This window comes from Adiantum capillus-veneris, chromosome 21 (genome assembly GCF_014529385.1).
Source record: "Adiantum capillus-veneris isolate H3 chromosome 21, ASM1452938v2, whole genome shotgun sequence".
In the NCBI taxonomy this organism is placed as follows: domain Eukaryota; kingdom Viridiplantae; phylum Streptophyta; class Polypodiopsida; order Polypodiales; family Pteridaceae; genus Adiantum; species Adiantum capillus-veneris.
Window position 1 is genome coordinate 116,857,762 of NC_140951.1, and position 23,679 is coordinate 116,881,440.

Genomic DNA, 23,679 nt, shown 5'->3' on the forward strand with positions numbered 1-23,679 from the left:
CAAAGTGAGAGTAAACACTCGATCACAAACTATGGCGAGAATCTGGGAAAAATCCGACAGAATTTCCCCTCAAAACTGAGCAAAAAACTCAAGTACAATCTCTACCATAAACCATAACACTACTCAATGCCAATGAGTAGAAATGCCAAAATGGCTCCACATTTTCACATACAATGGAAATCCGCACTCAAAGTACATCAACGGAGTGACTGCGCATAAGCAAACGCCAAAAGATTTGCAATCCGGAAACTTGATCAATGCGAAAACAATGCTCTCAAGAGAGCTTACCGGCACTTGAAAGTGCTCGCCAAAATGCATATATAATGGGCATCAACCATGTGCCATAACCATATGCAAACCATCCGCAAAGACCATGAATCCAAGCACAAAATCACTGCCAAAGTATTTTGTGAAAACCAGTGAAAGAAGCTCCACCTGTGTGCTCCAAAAACCTGCGTCTCTCAAGAGACCGCTTCGGTGGTGTGTAAACGCCTCCGTACTTCGTTGCCCAAGTCTACCAAAAAACCCTCAAACCACAAGCTTAACACAAGCTGCAATTGCATCTTCATCTCAAAATTTATGCACTCAACTTCAAGCATCTCCCGTGCTTCCAAAAGTGCATCAAACTCGCACACAATGCGACAACAGAAAATCTGGAATTTCTGTATACAGTCAGTCTGAGCTGAATATTAGCAAAACGGTGAGGAATGTGCAAAAAGTTTCTTCTGCAAAGTTGTAGACCACGTCGAAATGGATGGGCTGTGGAAAAATAGAATTCTCAGATCTGCGTTCTACAAGGAGAAAAAGGAATCTGAAAACAGTGCTGCTGCGCACACAGTTTTAGGGCAACACCTTCACTTACACACAATCTTCCACACTCCTTTCTGAGCTTCCACAAGAGCATATATCACTCTCAACAGAGCTCACAAGCTCCCATTGCATTCTCACAAAGCTTCCAAGATTTCTTAATCTCTCTACCGTCGAGAGCGAGCGAGCTATCGCCTCGAAGCTCTCAAAGCCGTCGTGCTCTCCGCGGTCACCATAGCTCTGATACCAATTGAAGGGGATCGGGGAGCACCACAGACGGAGAGAGAGAGAGAGAGAGAGAGAGAGAGAGAGAGAGAGAGAGAGAGAGAGAAGGAGACACACACACGATGTGGGTGGGGAGCTGCCCACAGACGGAGAGTGAGAGAGAGAGAGAGAAGGAGACACACACACGATGTGGGTGGGGAGACTGTGAAGTGGCAACTCCCCCTATACAGTATACTCACTATAAGTATAGGGTAACAGTGGGCGGGCGCCCATGACCTGGGCGACCGGTCAAGGCACATAGGCCTTAACCCCAACAATTAGTTGTTATGGTTGTGCTGGGAAAATAACTATAGACAGGGGTGAGTTGGATGCCAACTAAGCCAGGGAATTTTTCTCTAGGTTGGGCATTAAACTTTCTCTCACTGCATATAATCCTTAAAAAATGGTATATCAGAGTATGGGCATCCTCCTATCATTAAAGCTTTGGTTGAGGCCTGCAAAGATAAAATGGGAGAGTGGCCTAGGTTATTTCATTATGCTTTATGGGTTGATCGTACAACTCATAGCTCAGTTACCGGTTATATGCCTTTTGAGTTGATGTACGGTTAGAAACCTATCATTTTAATTGAAGATGTAATTCCCACATGGAATGTATTGCCTTGGGAGGATGGAATGAGTAGGGAAGACCTTGTTGCTTTGCACATACATCAGTTAGAAGGAAGGCCTCAAGATATTTAGATTGCAGTAGTACGATTGAAAGAAGCTAGGTTAAAGAACAAGGACCGATTTGACAAGAGGCATAGGCTTGATTTAGAGCTATTAAGGAAGGTGATTGGATGTTGGTGTATGACAGTAGTCTTGACAACCAACATCCAACAATAATAAAGCTTTCAAAGAGATGGTTTGGTCCTTATGTGGTTCTACATGTACATGAGAATGCAACTTGTACCTTGCTTGAGTTGGATGGGACAAAAATGAAGATACCCATCGCAGGGAAAAGGATCAAGTTGTTCAAAAGTAGAGGTGATACAGATCCCTTTGATTCACAAGAAAGTCAAAATGAAGTTTCTAATGAAAATGCTATGGGTGAAGATGAAGAAAGAGACAAAAATGTGTTTGATGTTGTTGGAAGTGATGATGAAATTGACATGTATGTGGACTTAAATGAAGATTGACCTGCTGCAAAAAGATATGTGTGGCACATGCCGAAGGATGTGCAGGTTAGAGGGGGTGGATGTCATGCCATGGTATGTGCATAATGTGAAAATCAAAATATCTACCTCACTCTTAATGTCTTTGATGTGTGGGATCAAATGCTACATACATAGTGTGATATATGCCAAAACGGATGCCATGGTTGCAAGTGTGCACATACCTTGCTGAGCAGGCGAGGCCGGGGACATGGCACCATTGCATGTTTTACCAAATTAAATCATGTCTAATTTGATTTAGGAATGTACAAATGTCAAGTGTTTCAAAGTGCACGCTCATTTTTCCTAGAAAGTTCAATCCAAGCAATCTTCGCCAAAAATAGCAGGTTTTGTACGCAACCATAAATGATGTTTCCAAAAAGCTTTCCAAGTGGAAAAATGAGGTTCAACATGAAATTTGAGCCCAATGGGACTTTTCCATAAATTTAGGGTTTTTTTTCCTACTCGTTTGAACATTTTACGGACAGAAAGGTACATTTTTGGGCTAAAAGTAGACATAAAATCGTCAAAAATAGCAAAAACGGGGCTAAATTGCCATATCAACGATGGTGTCGTCGATTATCAAGCTGAGAGGAAGTGTTTAGAGCCAAGAATGTCCTCATTTGGGCATCTAAGCAAGGAGATACAACCATTCCAATCCAGGGTGCTAGTGCAGTATCGTGCTGCTTCCACTACGTGTTCGAGGGCTGTGAGGCCTCCAATTAGGGTTTCCCCTCCACAAATAACTACTTGGTCTTCTCCAATGAAGTTATGAAGCTTCCATGAAATAGTCACGATGAAGAATCGAAGCATCAATTTAGGTTCTTTGACAGGTCAAAAGAGCACTACATCTGTGCGTTAGGAGCGAGGCTACACCTAATCTTCACACACACAAGAGTTTTGAGTTGATCTTGGTTCAAGCTTTCATGGTTAGAGTTTTGTTCTTTTTTAGTTTACTTTTAGCTTCAAATGTTTTGCGACTTGCTTGACCTTGCTGTGAACTCTCATAGTAGAGGCACGACGCTTTCCTAGCCTCATTGTGCACTTCTTGACAACGGTAAGGTGGCAACCACACCTCTCTCTATTTGATAAGACATTTCAAACAAACGACACGTTCCAACATACACACACATAGATTCACCCTATCGACACAAGTTTTGGCATCGATTACACGTTATACGGCATCTCTCTTTCGCATTGATCTATCACCATCGCACCATCAACATTGACAACATTGGCATCGACATCAACATCGACAGCACACCCACACTACCATCAAGTTGGATAAAGTCATTCAACTTCCTAAAGGCCAAAGTGTAAAATTGGAAGCTACACTCATTGCGTGTATGTTTGTGTTGCTTCACCTTCCATGGTGACATCTTGTTTGCCAAAATAATAAAAGAAACCCAAGCTAAAAGTGAGCTTCTAATGACATCCGTTAATAGTGAAGCTCAACAATGTCTGACAAGGCTTAACCACAAAGCTTAAAGGTCTCCAAAGAAAAAACTAATAGAGGACCTACACCAAAAAAATCACAACCACTACCACTGTGCTCAAGTGCAAAGCTCAACCAAGAGAAGGTTTGACCACAAGCTTCATCAAGAGACAACCATAAGAATAAACCAGTCTCTAACACCACTTCCCCTACAACAGTATCACTTGCAAGAGTTTTCATTGTGCTAGAGTGTGTAAATGGAACAAGTCTTTGATGCTTAGCTTTATTGATGTCAAAATAGAGGGAAAAATGCACACCCAATTTGGCCTTGATTTAGAAATCTTGATGATAAAACCCTTCTTAAATTAGTGGTATCTTGAAAGCTTGTCCAAATTATTTGATAGCTATGCCTACTTTTTGAAGACCTATCGACCGCCACAATATGTTGTTTTTTTTTTGCATTTTTCATGTACACATATAGATGCCGCAACATGGGGCATGCGCATTGGACACTCTTTCATCTTTCACCCATGCATTCACTTTCAAACACTACCAATAACTAGCCATCACAATAATCTTCCAAGTAATCTCACAATTACTCCCATAGTTATCATTTTCCTATCTCATGGCAGTTTAGTTCTAGAGTCATATGTACTCTATTACGATTGACCTATGTATTGATATGGTCTAGTACATATAAAGTACTGGTGCGCTTATACCAAAGGTACTTTTTTTGTGCTAGTTTTTTTCCCTTTGGTTATCTAAGTATCTAAGCCCTAGTTTAGTTTTAATCAAACTTCATAGCTTCATCACAACAACCAATTGATAATGGATCCTATTTCAACTCCCCAAAGATGTACTTCTCCCTAGTTTATCTACTCTCACATCTACCTATCTCCCCCAAAAATGTACTTATCCCTAGTTTATCTACTATCGCAACCAGTTATGTCCCCCAGAATCTAGTTAGATGGACAACCATTAGTAAATGAGTCATTTTTACCCTTGATTGCTACTAGTCTCTCCTTGGTTCATAATAATTTTATCATCATCAAAATTACTATGGCCCAATTAGAACTTAATTGTGTTATAAAATAGCAGTACCTCAATATCCATAGTCAATTGTGGCATAACCATTGTGCCATGGCACCGAGGACATGCACCCTGAAGAAGTAGGATTTTTCTTGTTATTTTCGTACACTGCAAAAGTATGGATTGCATTGCCAAAGCGGAGGTTAAAGTGGATAAATGGCCTTGCGATGGCAACTATAAAATTGTGTACCAATAAATACTTCTCATGTAGTTATCTTCACACCACGACCAATAGGATGATGTCCTCTCGTTCCCTCGGCGCCATTGCTAGACAGCAAGCCTATTCACCTCCCTCCCTCTCTCTCTCTCTCTCTCTCAACTTTGCGTGCACACTTTTTTTTTTTGTTGTAAATCTGTTTTGATTTATTTACCTGTGGGAAACCTCAAGGCGAGGAAAATTTCAGAGACAAAGGGAAGAACACAGAAGTGCTTTGCGATGCAAAATCACTTAAAGCAAACATAGAAGAATTACAAGCTTTCTAGGGATATGTCCTCGTTAAAGGCAAGATGCAACGATTGCTTCAATGAAATCTTGAACGATGGAAAAGGATCTTCATCATGTTGGTGAAACATGCGGAGATTGCGACGGTGCCACAAGGACCATAGCGACCAAAATCTGACCCATGCAAAGAAGATGGCCAATTGTTGGAGGTAATTCGGAAGAATGCCAAAATCGTTTGTGGAAGACTGCTAAGGGAAATCGAAGGTGCATACAAGCAGAAACGCAGTGAAGGAAAGCCTCGGTGCAATGCAATGACACTCCCAAAGCAGATGTCTGACAGTCTCATCAGCAGTAGCGGAGCAACCGACGCAACAAGAGGAGCTAATGCGACGCGCGGCAAGGAGTGTTCCAACTAGAAGAACTCCCAGCAAACAATGCCAAAGGAACAATGCTCCTTAAGAGGCAAGTGAGACTTTCAGATTGCAGTAAAAGTGTGCCTCCACCATTGATCAGATTTGTGTAAATCCTAGAGCGCATTACAATGATCAGCTAGACAAGAGTCCCGCATGAGAGAAGCATAGATATGGCGGGCAAAAATTGCATCCAAAGAAGTGTTCCATAAATTCCTATCTTGCATATGGCCTCCACTGGCCAGCGGCAGAATGGGGAGGAAAACATCCAGCATATCTTCAAACAAGCTCCAAATCTGACGATAATGCAGGCCCAACCAAAGCATGCTACCGCTTGAGAAAAGTAAGCAAAATTCCAGATGAATCCACATCATCCACGGTGCATATGCCACGACCAGGGAGGAAGTAGGGCTTGACGGGGCGACTGATCAACCAGGGTAAAAGAGAACACCCTTCTCCATTGAATGCTTTCCAAACACAACAAATTTCCATCCCCTTGTGCCTTCCATGCCAAGAGAGATGTCTGTAACGACTTTCCATACAAGCGGAACAAGCAAGCCAGAGGTGATCAAGCAACTAGGAATATTATCGACCATCTTGGTCCGAGAAGAGCATCCTCACTTGCATACATTGGCACAAAATCTAAGACACATGCCATGCCGACATCGGCATCTACTTTGAAATTTTTGATGACACATTTGGAGGGGAGGAGAAGCATCACTTTGCAGCCAACATCGAAAACAAAGCACAACAAAAAATATTTTGAAAATTTGTAGTAGGCCTTCACCATTGATTTTTGGCATCGGAGAAAGAACCATTTGACTTTTGACCTACCACTTAGTTGCCTACCATTCTCTAGGAGAAGTATATTTGGCCTAAACACTTCTGTTAAATTCTCAAGGGATCTTTGATCCTACACCCAGTTGACAAAACTCTAGGGAGGATGTTTTGACTTTGATCCTACACCCTGGTGTCAAAACTCTCCAGGGGAGGATACATTTGCACTTATTTGGGTGCTACTATGACAACACACGGGGAGGCTTGTTAGGGTGTCTGTGCACCACCAACTAATGGAAACCCCCTTTACATAGAAGTCTACATTTTGACATCACTACTTACATCAGCAGATGCTCTCTCTCAACCCTATAAAAGAAGCTTAAGCTACACACTTTGTATCCAATTCATATCCATATCATTAGCCATCACTTGAGACCACTTTGTATCCACCATTTGCATTTTAATTTTTATTAATCTACTTATGATTTTTTACTTTCACCAGTGTCGATCTCTCTATAATCTCTTATAATTAACTTATTAATCACACTATGAATGACTCATTCATGTTTCTGCCATAATCACATTCCCTTTCATATATAATCTCCACAGATGATTCTCTCTCGCTCACGTAATATGTTTCCATGCTATACTCGGTTCTATGCTAGCCTTGGAACCATCAGTCGAAGATTGAAGTCCTTTATTCTATGACAAACCTTCCCTTACATTTCAAACTCTTGCACTTAAGGGAGCTCCATCACCCCAAGTGTAGCTCTATGCCTGAAGAAGAGCTCTTTTCCAACATTTTTCTTTGTGTGAAAATGGTGTGAGACTATGTCACCATGGTGCATTTTCTCCGAAATAAAGTTATCTCTAACTTGATGATTATTTTTCCTTCGACACATAACTAGCTTCTTGGCAAAAGCTTTAGTTGAGGTATATCACAAAAAATAGAAGTATGATATGCATTCCTATAGAAACCAAGCTCTTGCAAACATGTTTCAATCCATGCAACATTGAAAGGTTTGTATTCAGGATTGTAGAGGATAGTGTGATTGTTTTTTTCTCAAAGCACCAAGGAATGAATTCTCTAGTTCTAAGAAAGAAGGAATCACGACTAATGCTCCTTTGTGAGCTTAAGATTAGACTCCATGTGGGTGGAGATTGGCTTACAATTGGTCATTGCAAATATTTTAAGAATCGAATGGAGAGAGACATCTTTCTTCTTCACCCTACTTATTTCGATACAGAGTATGCAAGGTTCTTCATTCCAAACTCTTTGGAGATTTTGGACTTCACATCCTCCACCATGGCATCATTTCTTCCTCTCAAAACGAGATCATCCACATAAAGAAAAACAAGAACATCTTGCCTTTGAGTTTGCAGAGGAAAGTATGATTAGTGTTACTTCTTTGAAAGCCTCCAAATTTGATATGATCATAAATCCTACCATATGAAGCTCTTGGAGCTTGATTCAATCAGTACAAGCTCTATTTTAGCTTGCATACAAGTTGGTCCTTACCTAAAATTTAATATCCTTCTGGTTGCTTCACATAAATTTCTTCCTCAAGATACCCATTCAAGAAGGCATTGTTGACATCCATTGGTCATATCTTCTAATTGTGAATAGAAACAAAAGAGAGCAACAACCTAATGGAGCTCATCTTGGCAACAAGAGTATAAGTATCATCAGAGTCAACAATCAAGTCCGTGTTCTTGAGCAAAGCCTTTTTCAACCACCCTAACTATGTACCTACCCGTCTTTCCTTCATTGTTAATTTTGAGCTTGTAGATCCTCTTGCAACCTATGGCATTTTTGTAGGATGGGAGAGGAAATATAACCCATGTATCGTTCTTGTGGAGGGTTGTCATCTCCTTGTTCATAGATTCTTTATACTTTTGAGGTAAAAAAATCTTCATTACTATGCTAAAAATATGATAAATTACCTCTTTGATATGTCATTCTTTGAGGTGGTATTCTAGTCCTTATAGACCTCCTAAGAGTTGCTTGGTGTTCTCCATTTTCTTCCACAACTTCTTCAATGGTTTCATCACCTACCTATAAAATATAATGTTCTATTCTTCCTCTTTGGTACTCCATTTGGTTGACATGTATGCTTGCAAGTGAGCTACCTTCTTAAGCCATAATGAAGGAGGTACTAGCTAAGTTCTTTTGACAAGAGCTCCCCTGCATTATCTGACCTAAGAGTCTTGATACTTCTATCTCTCATCTTCTTCAAACATGATGTCAAGCAATTTAGCCTTGGACTTCATGCAAAAAAAACCCAAGGATGACTAGAGAAATCATCAATGGCGCTCACATAATGTGTGGTCCCTCAAATGAGGAAGTGTGGGTGACTTAGACATATCTCCATCAATAAAATCAATTATCGGTTTTGCTTCTTGAAAACTTGCTTCTAGCTTCCTCCAAAGGATCATGCTTCACATACTTGGCCAATCTTGTGTTAAGGAGAGCCTACACATGCTACTGAAGATCAATTGTCCGAACCTTTTATGCATAGCTCTGCAGTAGTAAGAGGGACGGATTTATCATTAACTAATGCTAAAAAATTTACAGGTGCTCCTTCCAATTTAAAAAGTTAATTGTGCTTCTTACATTTGGCCATGACTTCGTACTCTTACTTGACATTAATTAAGACAATTTTGGCTTTCAGACTCCATAACTAAAGTTTGCCTCTGTAATGAACATTGAAAACATTGACATCCTATGCAGGTGATCACTGATGGCCGTCTTTCAGGTATCTACTGCAAAGTTAGTGAGCTTTCCACTATTTTTGGATCCAGTAAACACTATCTTATTTAGCTTAGTGATTCATACAAAACGGGACCTTCTTTCTTGAGTGCATTTGCAAGTCATGGGCTTTCACCTCATATGGGCAATATGGGAATATTAAGAAAAGGTCCCTGCCTTATTTCAATGGATACAATGTTGGCATCATTCACCCAATGACTCCAAGTTTTTAACCAAACAAGCCATGGGCAGCATTGCTGGTAATTATGCTCATGGAAAGTTTTCATCTTTGCGTTGTGTTCATGTCATCAAAAACCATCAGCCACATCCTTCTCGCACGGTTGTAAATTCTTCTGCCACACTGTTATTGCCAAATAATAAGCTCTTCTTGATTCATGCTTTGATAAAAATGGAAAATCATTCCATTCCGTGCCTTGCCCATTGGATTGGTACGCTGCTTCTTACAAGAGTTACCATCCAACTTTACCAGGCGAATCTAAGGATTTTCCTTTTTCCTACATTGGATGATGAAATAACTCTCGGAACTCATGTGGACATGGAAAGTCAAAACAAAGCATATTTACAACACTTGTTTCTAGCACTTATTGAGCAAGTACTTTGAATTTACACTGTACAGCCCAAAAGCCAAATCTGTATAAGGTGGGCAAAAGAGCTAATCCTTGGTGGAGGACCTTAACCAGCTCTGCAGAATATTGGAGATGATGAGAAGAGATTGCAAGCTGCCATTGGAGCCTTCAACAATAACATTCTCCATGCGGGCTTGCATACCATATGTGTACATGTCATCAAGTAGGGCTCGATGCTGAGCTAGCTCTTGCAAAACTTCGAATCTCCCTCCAGTACTAAGTAGCTTGCTCAGAGATGTTACCACGGTAACACCACTCCTTAATACATCCGTAACAGATACCGGCCTCTTAGACAGCTCAATCAAAGAGACCTACATCATCAGGTTGTGTACTGTATCATCCCTAGAAAATACTCCAGTCACGCCAACCATCAGAAATGAGACGACCCTTACCTTGGTATCCTGGGGTATGCCCGCTCTCTGCTTTGCTATTGCTACTGCTTTCGACATACCACCCAGTGTATCAACTAAGCCTCTGTCGCTTGCAGCCTTTCCTGTCCATACTCGGCCTTGAGCAACTTCTTCCATCTTCTCTATCTGTATACGACATACAAAAAGCAACCATGTAAAGCAGACCTTTTATTAACACCCAAAAAGCCCCCATGAAACTTCAAGGATTAGAAAGTAACGAGAACACATTTTTCTCTAAATTATGCAGTTGAGGCTAACCAAACCCCCATCATCACCTTGATAAAATTTGATCTTGTTATCTATTTGAAGGCTTCTAAGAGAAGGCAAACCCTCTTAGAAAGAGGATATAAAATGGGGCAGTATCTGCTATCACCTGCTCCTTGACCTCCGTATGGAAGTTCAACAACCTAATGCAGTAAATAAACATAGATACTATGGTCATTTCAGAGAGAACATACTATCACCTGCTTCATTACCTCCATATGGTAGTCCGGCAACCTAGTGCATAAAATACATGTACAACTTAAACAAAGACTTGACCAACATGATGTAGTACATTAAAATCTTGGTCTGCCAAAACTGCATCTTCCTTAGTAGCAGCACCTATTGCTGGCCAAATGACAGGCCGCTCATCCCGAAAACCCAGCTGAGATAATAATAAAATTTAGCAGAAGATTGCAAATTCTTCAGACAGGAAAAAGGTCAGATCTTCCGAATTGGCTCCACAAGGGCACCCAAGAGAAGCGCTCTTTAGATAAAATAACCTTATGGATGGGATAAATTCCTAGACCACATCAAGGCCTCAAGACTTTGCTGCATCTCTTCTATCTCAATAAATAAAGAAGCACCTTGCATGGTGTTGAAGCACGACTGCAAGCCCAGACTCGACTCTAAGAGAGATTAGGGTGGGGATGAATTTTAAGGCTTAATTACAGGAGCCGGAGCCCATCTTCCTCCCATGAATGAAGAACAAATTCACATGCTAGGAACTTGTAGCAATGCTTAAGGAAAAACGGAAAGCTCCATAGAGGAGCCTTGATAGGGCCATAACACTTCAAATTTATGAGATATTGCCTTCTACCCAATGAGACTTCTGAAATGCCACATCAATCATCGCAGATTTTATGGAGGGAGCCCACTTGTGATCTAGTACTTATGACGAGCAATACTCTGGCCAAATTCAAACACAAGGTAACAAGCCCAAAAATGAAGGGGCAATGATCTTTTCAAAAGTCTAACCTCCATAGACCGAGATAGAGCTGCCTTGTCTCGAAACTTCCTGTATGCTTCCTGGGCTGACTTTGCAAAAAACTCTTTTTCTTCAGGCCTGCACCACCGGTTGATGTTATGATAAAGTAAAGCTCTCAAACCACATAGTAACAGAATGCATATAATGAAAATTGCCAAAGAAATATGTTAAAACTTTTTTCTTCATCAACGAGCTCATCATGCTTACATGAGCGTTCTGCTGGCAAGCTAGGTTTTCTGAAGCACACAATTGCGAGAATGACATCCAGCCATCATTCACACTCATGCACGCACACATGCATGCACATTCGAGAAATTATACACACACTTAGCATTTTCAATATACAAGTGTTTCATGTGTATGTGCAAGCTGCTATTGATCTATAAGAAATGAAGAGCCACACAAAATATATTCTTTTGAAATAGCAGCAGCCAATTTTCATGCCGCCCCCCCAATCCCCTCCACAAAATTTAAACTGAATTTTAAAGAGTGCATGTGCAACTGGGCTTCACGGTTGTTTAAAAAACAAATAAGTGAGGGAAGCGAATAACCTCAGAGGCCGTTGTTCTGCATCCAGTTCAGCAAACTTTCCTCTAGAAATTACCTCCTTTGTATAGCCTACTTTTTCATACAGGTTTTTCAAACTGAACCTTCCTGTCAATTTAGGGCAAAAGGTTAGAATACAATCCATTGCATAGAACATTTGTGAGCTCATAGGAAGGAGAATGAATGCACGTCAAACCTGTCACAACTCCTATTGAGCCTGTTAAAGTAAGCTTCTCAGAAACAATGGTATTAGCTGCCATGGCCATATAGTAGCCACCACTTGCAGCCACATCCACCATTGATGCTATTAGAGGTTTCTTTGCAGCAAGCAACCTTAGTTCACGCCACATTCTGTAACATGGACTCGTAAAAGAAAACCGATTAATCTCATAATCAATCAATACCTAATAGATTTCTTACATCTAAATTGTATAACTGCTACATTAAAGATGACCTTTTTGTAAACTGTGCAACAGACTCGTAAAAGAAAACCAATCAATCTCATAATCAATCTATACCTCATGGATTTCTTACATCTAAATTGTATGCACTGTTACATCAAAGATGACCTTTTTGTAAACTGTGCAATGATGTCTACACGTAACCTCTTAAACAGGCCCAAAAAGGCCTTGCATTCCTAGAGGCGCACGCAGGCATCCCCCCCCCCCCCCCCCCCCAAGGCAAGTGGCTCTGCCAGAGGACAAAGAGAGGCTTCCTCCACCAGGTATCAGACTTTTGCATGGACCATAGGGCATTACAATGGTCATCAAGCCAAGGCCACGATAGAAGAAGAGCATAAACTTGACTAGCACAAATGGCCTCAAAAGGTGTGTCCAGGAAATTCCAATCAAATCAACCAAAATGTGTTTAAGCTCTCTCCAAAGCTGACGGTAATGCATACCCAATCGAAAATGGCGAGTGGCAAGGGGAAACGGGAAGGTGTAGCCCACCTCATCAAATACTCGAAGGCCACGACAAGAGAAAGTATGCCTAACGAGGCGAACGGTCAACCAAAGTAAGAGAGAATGCCTGATTACAATGAAGACTCTCCAAACGAAGCGAATTCCTTTCCTGGTGTTGTCGACCATGCTAGGATAAATGAATTGTAACATCTTTCCAAGCAGAAATCAAACTGAAAATAAAAGAAGAACCAGGAATGTGTCCTTCCATCTTGCCAAACACGACCTACTAGAGAGATGATTGCCAATGACCGAAGGAGGAAGTAACAACATGCCGACAACTAGGCAAGCATAAGAGTCCAAGGCTGAGTTTGTTACGTAAGGGTAGGCAACAACATGGCCTTTCTAGCAAAAACGCCTGAACAAGTCCAAGATATTGAGGCCACCAAAGCGCTTAGACGTGCAAAGTTTTCCCATCAACATCAAATGCAAGCCTTTTTTATGAGCATGGGTTCTCCACAAATGAGAGAAAATAGCTGACATAAGAGAAATGAGATGATGACAAGGCCAATGCAATAATGCCAAATAGAAATGAACGTAAGTCATCAAGACACTTTGAATGATTCGGGCGAACATGCAATGGCCATGTGGATAAGTTCCACTGAAGAAATTTGACAACCAGCCGCAAGCCCATACAGCTCCAAAGCATCCATAATTGCTTGAACATCAGTTTGGTGATTGCGAGGCATAAAAATGAGTCATCTGCAAAAGCCTGCCCAATACAGTTCTGACCCAAGGGTAACTGCAAGCCATGAAGCCGACTAGCGGAGGTCAAATGATCAAGATGCATCAAGGGATGAGTGGCAAAGGCAAACATCAATTGACTAAGCAGGCAACCCTACCTAACTGAACAACCAAGAGGCCAAGATTGCGTCGGTTCAAGGATCCCCAAAGACGTACTGCGAGAATACAAGAAATAAACGATATTGGCTAACTTAGGACCGAACCCAAGACACCGCATTGTAGCAGCAATGTAATCGCACTGCACAGTGTCAAAAGCCTTTTCAATATCAACTTGCATAACAAGTACATCCTACTGCATGTATATTCCATGCCAATCAAAACATTCGCCAAGTTGTCAATGATTTGGCAACATGAATGAAACCATACTAAGCTTGATGAAGTCCTGTAAGAAGGTGATCTTTAATCCGGTTCACCAACAATATCTTGTAAACGACAGGCATCAAAGTAATTGGCCACCAATGAGAAAATTACTCACAAAGAGCTTGGTTAGGAAAAAATTTACGTGAACCCTCCTTCCACTAGCAAGACTTGTTTCTCCCATGCGCCTTCTCCCAAAGGAGAGGAAGAATTCCACACACACTTTTTTTAATAAATCTTTGGGATTAATTTACGAGTGGGAAACCTCAAGGCAAGGAAAACCCACAAAAAGGATCGTATACAAAAGTACAAAACACAAGCATTCATAGAAAAGCAGATGCATCTCTAAGGTGATATCACCAACTTCACAAGCAAGGCGTAAAGATTTCCTACGGGAAAGCTTGAAAAACTAAAAGGATCTGCATCAAAGCGAAGGAACATGCAGCCGTTAGGTTGACGCCATAGTGTCCAATAAGCCAAAATCTGACCCACACAAAGAAGACCGTAAATCGCCATAGAGAAGGCGAGAGAATGCCAAAAAACCATACTACATGCTATACAACGGAGAAAACCTCTAGTAATGCGGCAATACCAAAGCAAGTCACTAACAGTCACTTCAGTAGTCGAGCATCAACACATCGCGAAGAGCAGATATGGCATGCACTGAGAAAAGAGCCCACCAGAAGAACTCCAAGCAAGCATCGCCAAAGAAACTATCGCTCTTTAAAAGGCAAGTGGCTCTTCCAAAGGGCAGAGAGTGGCTTCTTCCACCACGTATCTCACTTATGCATTAACCATAGGGCATTACAACGGTAAACAATCCAGGACTGTCTTGACTGTGGTAGAAGAAGAGCAGAAACCTGCCTGGTAGACATAACGTCAAAGGGCGTGTCCTACAAAACCATCAGACATGCAAGCACCATCTGCCAAGGGCGACACGGACAAAAAATGAACCAGCATGTGTTGAAGCTTACCCCAGAGCTTAATGTCCTGGGAAACCCTCAAGTGATGCAAATGTTAAAAAAATTGTTTCGAAGCACAACCTTTATTGACAAAGCAAGCAAGAAGAGAATAAGTCCAGAGACCATATCTCGAAATGCCTCATGAGTAAGATAAGCATTGTTAATATGCAAGAGACGCTTTCGAGAAAGAGGTCTATCACAAAGAGATTGTCCAAAGTACAAATTCAATAAGATAGGGTGATGCTCCGATAGTTGCAAAGTGTAATCCAAACTCATATATATCGCATACAAAAATCATCGTACTATTGTAAAGTTAAGTACATACCATTTATCCAGTCGTGCATGATACGAGGAGTGAGCTACATGCTGAAAAAATCCCAAGACATAGGGATACAAATAATGCCATAAATCAAGCATCTGTACAGAAGCGAAAAGATGATCCCATGCTTGTCTTTCCACTAGCAATATATGTGAGTTGCATGTGGTGCTATCCTGCATATCATGAGTATTGTTGAAATCGCCATAAAGGATTGCATTGGAGGTCCATGGATAAGAAGAGATGTCTCGCCATAACGCGGCCCTTTGCCCAGAGGCCATATATGCATAGATGCCTCCAATTTCATAAGTCTCACCATTCAACAAACATTGCACAATCATCCATGCACAATCATCCAATGACCACATGGGTCATTACGCACAAGAACCGGCTAAAGTTCATGCCAAACCATCATCAAGACTCCCGAGTATATGCAATCCAGTAACCCGCAAAATAGGAACACTAACCAGCAAACTCCCGTTGATTGTGTTCTTGCAAAACAACTATATCTGCTCTACATGTATTTACATAGTACCAAGTTAACCGCATTTATCAAGGTTACATAACCCATGCACATTGTACAAGATGCATCTAATGCGATTATGCATGAGAAACCAAGTACAAGTGGAAAAAAAGCATAAGGAATTGAATAGACATGCCCATGTGCAAGTCTTCTTCCACCGCATCTACGCTAGAGTTGATTTGTTGATTCAGTGCAAAAAAAGTTTGCATAGAATTAACATGCAAAGTGGAAGCCTCACGTTTAAGTACACCTTTACAAGAATGCATCACTTTTTCCCATACGTCAATCAACGTGCAATTATCGTTACATGGAAGTTGCTTAAACGATACATTCTTATTAGCATTGACAAGCGGAACATAGTTACGAGAGCAGAGTGGAGTGTGGATCTTCACCGTCTTTTTAGGCACCTCCCAATCACTAGAATCACTCGACCCCACATTCTTACCTTTCGCAGCATGGCCATTACTAGAAACTACAAACATGGGAGGCTTAGTTTTTCCTATTTCCACGTTGGGGGCTGAAGGACAGAACTGCTAAAATCTGAAGAGGTTGCGAAACGGGTTCAGGCCATTTAGGTTGCATATGCCCAAATTTACCACATCGGAAACATGAATTTGCAACTTGCCCCATTTAAGTTTGAATGGGCACTTGCCCACCCACGGGTCCCCCGAATCAACCATAATGCCTCCTGGGGCAGGTTTGTTAGTATCCCATAGAATGCAAAATCTATTGGTGTTTGCATCCAATTTCGAAAAACAGATTACATTCCCACGTGTGTACGGTAGAAAGTGTCTCCACGTGCAAGAGAAGTCCACTATTTCCACCCACACCGGGTATTAATGACGGATAAGACTTTAATTGTCCTTTGTCAGTGCCCACGGCAGAGCATGTGTCATCTGTGACACACACATACACACACACACAAAGAAAAAAGTCTTTGTTAACCATAATGCACCACCCTCATCCCCAAAAGAGAAATTAAAAGAGAACATTTGGAAATCAAAAACTCATACACACACACACACACACTCCTAAAAGCATTGCTTTATAGCACAAATTTTGATACTTACAGGTCAGACGCCAGAGCATCCCCTCCTGGGCTGTCTATACGCAAAACCACTGCTTTGAAATTCTTTGCATCTGAAAAAGGACAGAAGATTAACTAGTTACATTTTAACCGGCATGCTGGCTTGCTTTGTCAATAAGAGCTCAAGGTTAAGCTGGCTTCCAAGATTATGTATCCTGGTTTTCCTCCTAGCTTATGTCGGCAAATTTGTGCTCAATATGTTCTCACTTCGACCACCAAAAAAATTGATGTATATATCCAAACGCAATTTTTTAGGAACCTAAAACTTTGAAACACACCTAAATGCTTAGTATGTGTCTTGACAGAAGGAGATATCAACCTCCAGGAACAGCTTTCTAGTGGACACATTTGATGACAATAAAAAGTTTAGCTTATGATGACTACCATGAAATTCAGCAATGCTATGAGAGTATAGCACATAATTTGCCTGGCATATTGCCAGAATTGTTCCTCCTCGCTGGAAATTCAATACTAACTACTTGGTGGGAGCAAATAATAAGAGCTTATGGAGTCTTTTATTTGTCTTCTACTCTTTTTTCGACTCGCAAGGTCTTCCAGAAAGATTTGTTGAGCTCTTGTTCCAGGAAGTCTAGTTGCTCCCAAATAAAGAACAGGAAGCCTACTTGATCCAAGTAAAGTAAAAACATTCTCATAAAGCTATAAACACACATGACGACCCAACTAAGGAAAGCATTTCTGGTTATGCAGGGGAGCTGGTAGAGGTTAATAAGGGACCTCGTACTTGCCGAATTTGGTCGATGAACTGGTCACTAACAATGCCCTCTCCACCAACATTGATTCCCCCTTTTGTACGGCTTATACTTCCAACCGCTCGTAAGACAGCAATCTGATCTTTGCTCCCAGCAAGATTTAAAGTCCAGAGTTTAACTCTTGAGTACTTTCTGAAAGAATTACAATTGCAATAACTTAGTTGCATCAGGGAAAAAAACCCTCATAAACATAAAGGGTGTAAACTTCCATACTTGTTATCCACAACCGGAAGGTTCTTGTCCTCTTTGATATTAAGTCTCTCTTTGAGCAGTTTTTCCACCTGGGAAAGATGCAACCATTATAGCCTTGAAGTGTAAGCAAGGACCTATATACATTGAGTCCGTGAAATGTAACTCGTTCTACCATCAATGCATGAGCAAATAGGTATTCTGCATGAAGTCAACTACACACTGCTCAGGTTGGGGTACAAGGCGCTATCACCAACATCTTTCCCAAAGTTGTGGAACACAGTCTTCAAGGCAGCACAGATTAACCACAAAAAACGTGAATAAATATGACTATTTATGCAGGCAGGTTCAAACAAGCAACAATGTCCCAAGCACCCAAAAATAAACTTCACCCAAAGCCATGATTCAGTTTTGTCCCAAAGAATGTATCCCAAGCAAGCCAAAAACCTGTACACTAGCTCTGGTGACCTCAAAGGCCCCCAAGTAAGAGTTAGCAGCTTGATGTGGTGCAACTCTTCTACAACTAGGAGAAACTGTCCCGTTCACAAAATTATTATCTACAACACCCCGGTCTGTGTAAATTCCTGTCCTACAAATTGGCTCGTTCTGAAGCATGTGCACTACCACTGCCCGTGACTCGCATTGGTGACCAAGAAGACTGGATTCTTTGAGAAAGAAGTACTACCTCATCATCATACTTTATGTCCGTGATCCAGCCTCCCTCTTTCAATTTCTCTATCTCAAACACGCCTGCATTGAGAAGGCTTTCCACATCTTCCTTGTTTTTGCCTGATTTAAAAAAAAAGTGTTAAAGCCCTCTTAATTTAGATAATCTTACTGCCAAAACTTAAGCTAACTAAGCAGACCTCAATCAGGACTGTTGAAAGATTACCATTCAGACTGGAAACTTCTCCAAGCCAATTAGAATATATATCATCCAGCAAAGCTGTAAGCATTTCCCTGTTTTCTTCTGACATGTCTTTTCTAGAAATCAAGTCACCAGCACTTTTATACTTCCCTATACGCTCCACCTCTGGTTCTACACCCACTTTTTCAAGCACACCTGAAACGAACATTGAAGTGTTATATTGCAACTATAAGGTGAACTTCCGCTATATTCTCTAAGGACTATTTTTCCTCTCACAACTCCTAAAATTTCTTTACATAGCCAACCAACCCTTTAACAGCATAAACGCAGCACAAAGCATTAGCTACAACTAGAAGTGCTTCACGTAAGCAATCTGTGCTGGTACGTATGATTCTATGGTTCAATCCTATAGCAGTTTATGTCCCCCATTCGTCTTGACCTTTCGAATCCTCACCATATTTTAAATAAAAGAAATAAAAAACAAGAGCAATACCTGGATCTCCTTCCCTGTTTAATTTCTTTTTCCGTGCTTTTAGAAGTGAATACTAACTGTGCATACTTTGAAAGAAAAGAATGAAGAACCAATGTTGACACTTGCAAAGACCAAAATGACCTATGAAAACTCCCTAATAGACCCATGGCTTTGGGCATTGGCTTACCTTTGTATTCATATAGAACCGCACACATCTTCACATGACAAGCAACCTAGTACAGATCATTCCTTGCAGCTCATAGAGGAGTGATTGGGCACTGACTGGATAACAAGTAGTATATGTGTGGTGTGCCATGTGCCATACTATAGGGAAACTTCAAGTATCTGTATCTTACACAACCAAGACAAACTAGAGAAGGCGGCACAGATAGTGGTGTAGAGAAGTATCTGTTATTTGCATCATTCCATATGTGCACCAAAATATTTGAAATATTTAAATACGATAGGAATACTTCTTCAAGAAGGGGTTCTTTTGCTCCACAATATTATGCAACATATTGTTTAATGATGACTTGGGAGCTTTTCAATCAAGCTGCACTGCCACAAAGGCTAGCTAACAAACAGATTCTAGGCCAAGGTGATCTCAGCCTTGCATTACTCACCCAGTAGTGACATAAAATGTACAGCTCCATCGCGATATACTCAAGTCACTGGCGATGTGTGATGACTACATCTACACGAGGACTGACAACAGCTAGTGTTGGAGATTAGCCAATCAAAAGGGTTCCCAGCCCACTATGCCTCGTCAGAGCATATTGATGATATTTTAAGCACACATAATAGCAAAAGACTTGAATGCAATCTAACAGAGATTAGAAATTTTATTGCTTCCAAACTAGCATTGGGCATCCAGGTGTCCTATAAGATGTATCATCCCTGTCAGCCCCTTTGCCACTAGATTACGTGGTATCTCTCTCACACGGGCACATGCATGGGCGTGTATACACTTCTTTTGGTGGAGATAAGTTTGTATTGATATGATTTTGTACAAGACATGGCCACCCAAAATCAGTGGATTCATTTGAGAAGGCTAAAAACAGTCAAAGAGGGCCTCAAACTGTTGAAGGAAATGTCTCTGAAATGGAAACAATCCCAAACAGACTGCAAAAGCAAAGCACAATAAGTATGAGTGGGTAAAATGAGAGAACTGCTGTTGCGACGGAAACCCTGCTGATACCGTGATACGTGGTATAGGAGCAAGTGAGGCAAGTACCTAAACCAATGTGCTGGCTTCATATTGGTTTGGGTAATATATAAATCTTCCTAACAATGGCATTGCATATGGCTAGCCCATGCGGAGCTCCCAACTCTACGAGATACTTACCATATTTTGTGCAACAACACGAATCCCCGAAAACTCTCTTGATGCCAAGATCTACAAGAAAATACTCCCAAAATCCTCCACCAATGTATAAAAAAAAAACAGCCTCACAACAATCTGTCCTTGATTTAAAGTCCATAACTAGCATGATAAAGTACCATACGGAAAAGTAAACAAGAGGACAATCCTCTATCTGAACTCTGATCCACATATAGCCAGCATGCTCATCCCTCTATACCCCCTTGTGCTACTTGTATAATAGGATGTAGCTCCTTCTTGAAGCATAGCAACCCATCTTGATCCTCTACTAGTATTCCCACAAGCTTTGCTCCTAGCCTCGGATTCTTGTCTACACTCCTCAGACAGCGGGCAAGCTCCTCATCTTCTTACATCATTGAGTTGCTAAGTATTAGAACAATACTCGGCTTTTGAAAGTCTCCTCAAAAGCAACTACATCCAGTCGAAGTGATCTACTAGAGGGGGGGGGGGGGGGGGGGGGGGGGGGGGGGGGAGAGAGAGATGAAAATGAAAAGAAATGTTATATTAAATGTCTTCATAAGGCCAAAATGACCTAAGAGACCAAACTGATACAATCTTGGTGGATCCAATCCAATGTCTGGGTACAAAAATAAAAATAAAAATGAAGTAAACTGAAAGACTAAAACCATCTTCATCAATGCCCGAGGATGCCCGGCATCGGGCGTTGTCCAAGAAAGTATTGCATCAGTCACTGAAGAGCTTCGTCAATGTCTGCATCTCCCATGTCGTGCTAGAATAGTTCTGATCCCCCAGCTGGAGCCTCCGACGATGTCGTGGTCCCCCTCATAGACATGGGCATCTAGCTCGCCCCAGCTCAATGTCTCTGTCAGCTAATATACCTCCGGTATGGGTGAGCTCTGAAGTTTGTTGTGAAGCATGCTCATCTGGTAGCCGAGTATCTGCTCTAAAGAAGTCAATGATCTCCTTCTGTGAATGTCTCCCACTGCCTCATCTCCTCAAGAGACTCTCCTACGTCTACGCAGCTCTAGCAAAAACCAACCAGGCATCTCTAATCCTAATATCTCATGACTCTAGCCAACGGTCTAAAAACCCTCTCGGTGTGAGAGATACGGAGGGTGCATCCAAGGAATACTGAAACCAAGGCAGTCTATGCATGTTGACACCATGTGACTGAAACCATGATGTCATCTGCCCATACCAGCATGCTGTATCCCCCTGTAGCGCTAGCTATCGGGATGACTCAAGGACTAGTCGAGCATATCTGTCTCTGGGGAGGTCCCATAAACTATACATGAAGGATACTGATCTAGTAAGTGCCCCCATAAACCATATACATGGATCTAGTAAGTGCCTCGACCATGAGAGGGGGGCAGCTAGCTTGGCTCAAATAATCTTATGTGACACCGAGGCCTTAGCCCGAATCATCCAAGAGATCATAGAGACCTAAAGACCACTCCCATACATCTCCATCAATCAATGCTAGCGGATCTGCCATGATGGTCCACCGAGGGTCCCCAAATCTGAACCCCATAAAGCATAGCTGAAGTCACTAGAGTGTCAAAAAGCCACAACTTTGTTTGAGGTTCCTGAAACTGAACCTGCGAACACATCTTCTCCAGTCCTCCCAAGGCTGCATAAGCTCTCGTCAATCTAGTCTCTATTGCTCTCCTCAATGAAAATGCCGGTCCACTGAAGACTACCCCAAGATAGGTGTATGCATCTGTATACTTCACCATCTCCTGGCCATATGTAAAAGTAGGTGCTGACCTCCAGACCCACTGTGGTGTGGTGTTAAACACCATAACCTTGGTTTTCCCCTAGTTAACAAACAATCCACTATCGTGGACAAATTTGTACAAAGCATCTAAATGATGTTGCATTCCCTCCGGGGAGTCGGAAATCAGCACAATATCATCAGCATATAGCAATAGTGGGATCAATGTCCCTGCCAATTGTGCTCCTCTATCACCATCCCTCTCAATGTAGTCAGCAACCTCATCCACATACATGCCAAAAGTGTGGGAGATAGCGGGCAGCCCTGTTTCAACCCAATAGTGGAGTGAACAAAATCAGAAATCCCCTCTGGAGTGCGTACATGCCCCACTACTGACTTGTATAGAGCCATGGTCCCCCAAATCAACTCTCTCCGAACCCCCATCTCTTGGGATCTACGCATCAATCTAGCTCTGGGCACTATATCAAAGGCTTTGCGGAAGTCCACAAAGCAACAATAGAGCTGTCTCCCACATGATCTCCCCTCCTCAATAATGGCTCTGAGTGTCAGAATATGCTCAAGAGTAGAAAAACCTCTCATGAAACCCGCCTCTCCTACTGCCAGTATAGTGTATACCCTCTCTTTGCCTATCTACTCAGATGTTGCTCAAGGATGGATGCGTACAACAATGCCAATGTGTGTCCAATCATGATAGTGCGGTAGTTCCCAGGCTCCATAGGGTCCCTTGACTTGAAGATAGGTACGATAGTAGACAATCTCCAAGTATCAAGTAGCCCTCGCACATGGCATGGTTGAACATCACTGCTAGAAGCTCTGTAAGCAGATTTCTGGCATGTATAAAATGCTTTGCTACTAGGCAATTGTGATCATATGCTCTCCTAGTCCTCATCCTATCAATGGCCTTCTTTACCATCTCGGCAGTAAAGAAAGCACATGTATGTGGGCATGGCTTTGACGCATCCGGAAGAGGTGGTTGCCCCGAGACTGTGTAAAGAGATGATGCATACTGACCCCATATCTTTGTAGACGTGATGGCTGGTGGGGGAGAATGCCCATGGAAGAGTCGCCATGCTTGGCCTAAATCCTGGCTCAAGAACAACTGGTATAAATCCTGCTCTAAACGAGCTAGAAACGCCCTCTTCTTCCGTCGCACCAAATGCCGAGAAGCAATCCGTGACTACTTGTGAGTGATGACTCCTAGAAGTACCTCCCTCTCAAGTCGGGCTCTGGACTCTCTACACTCCTCATCATACCAGCTATTCTGGGGTATGCTCCTAGAACGTCGTCGCTGCCCAGGCTCAGTGTGTGGGTATGCCTATGCTGCTACAATTTCTATCAATATATAAGTGAGCTCCTCTAGAAGGCTCCCCAAATCCTCT

At 41.8% G+C, this 23,679-nt stretch overlaps 1 protein-coding gene across 2 annotated transcripts in view; it reads right to left on the reverse strand.

Annotated features, from left to right (window-relative positions):
* Positions 1 to 9,172: 9,172 nt before the first annotated feature.
* Positions 9,173 to 23,679, reverse strand: part of SPPA (signal peptide peptidase) — a 92,843-nt gene continuing 78,336 nt past the window's right edge. For both annotated transcript variants that reach the window (XM_086494137.1, XM_086494138.1), the window contains 10 exons: positions 18,776 to 18,946; positions 18,569 to 18,672; positions 17,908 to 17,975; positions 17,660 to 17,826; positions 16,908 to 16,977; positions 12,173 to 12,327; positions 11,982 to 12,084; positions 11,421 to 11,508; positions 10,164 to 10,307; positions 9,173 to 10,082 (listed from right to left, as the gene is read on the reverse strand). In XM_086494137.1, coding sequence (XP_086350263.1) covers positions 9,798 to 10,082; positions 10,164 to 10,307; positions 11,421 to 11,508; positions 11,982 to 12,084; positions 12,173 to 12,327; positions 16,908 to 16,977; positions 17,660 to 17,826; positions 17,908 to 17,975; positions 18,569 to 18,672; positions 18,776 to 18,946 — 1,355 coding nt within the window. In that variant the 3' untranslated portion in view covers positions 9,173 to 9,797. The remainder of the gene's footprint in view (positions 10,083 to 10,163; positions 10,308 to 11,420; positions 11,509 to 11,981; positions 12,085 to 12,172; positions 12,328 to 16,907; positions 16,978 to 17,659; positions 17,827 to 17,907; positions 17,976 to 18,568; positions 18,673 to 18,775; positions 18,947 to 23,679) is intronic.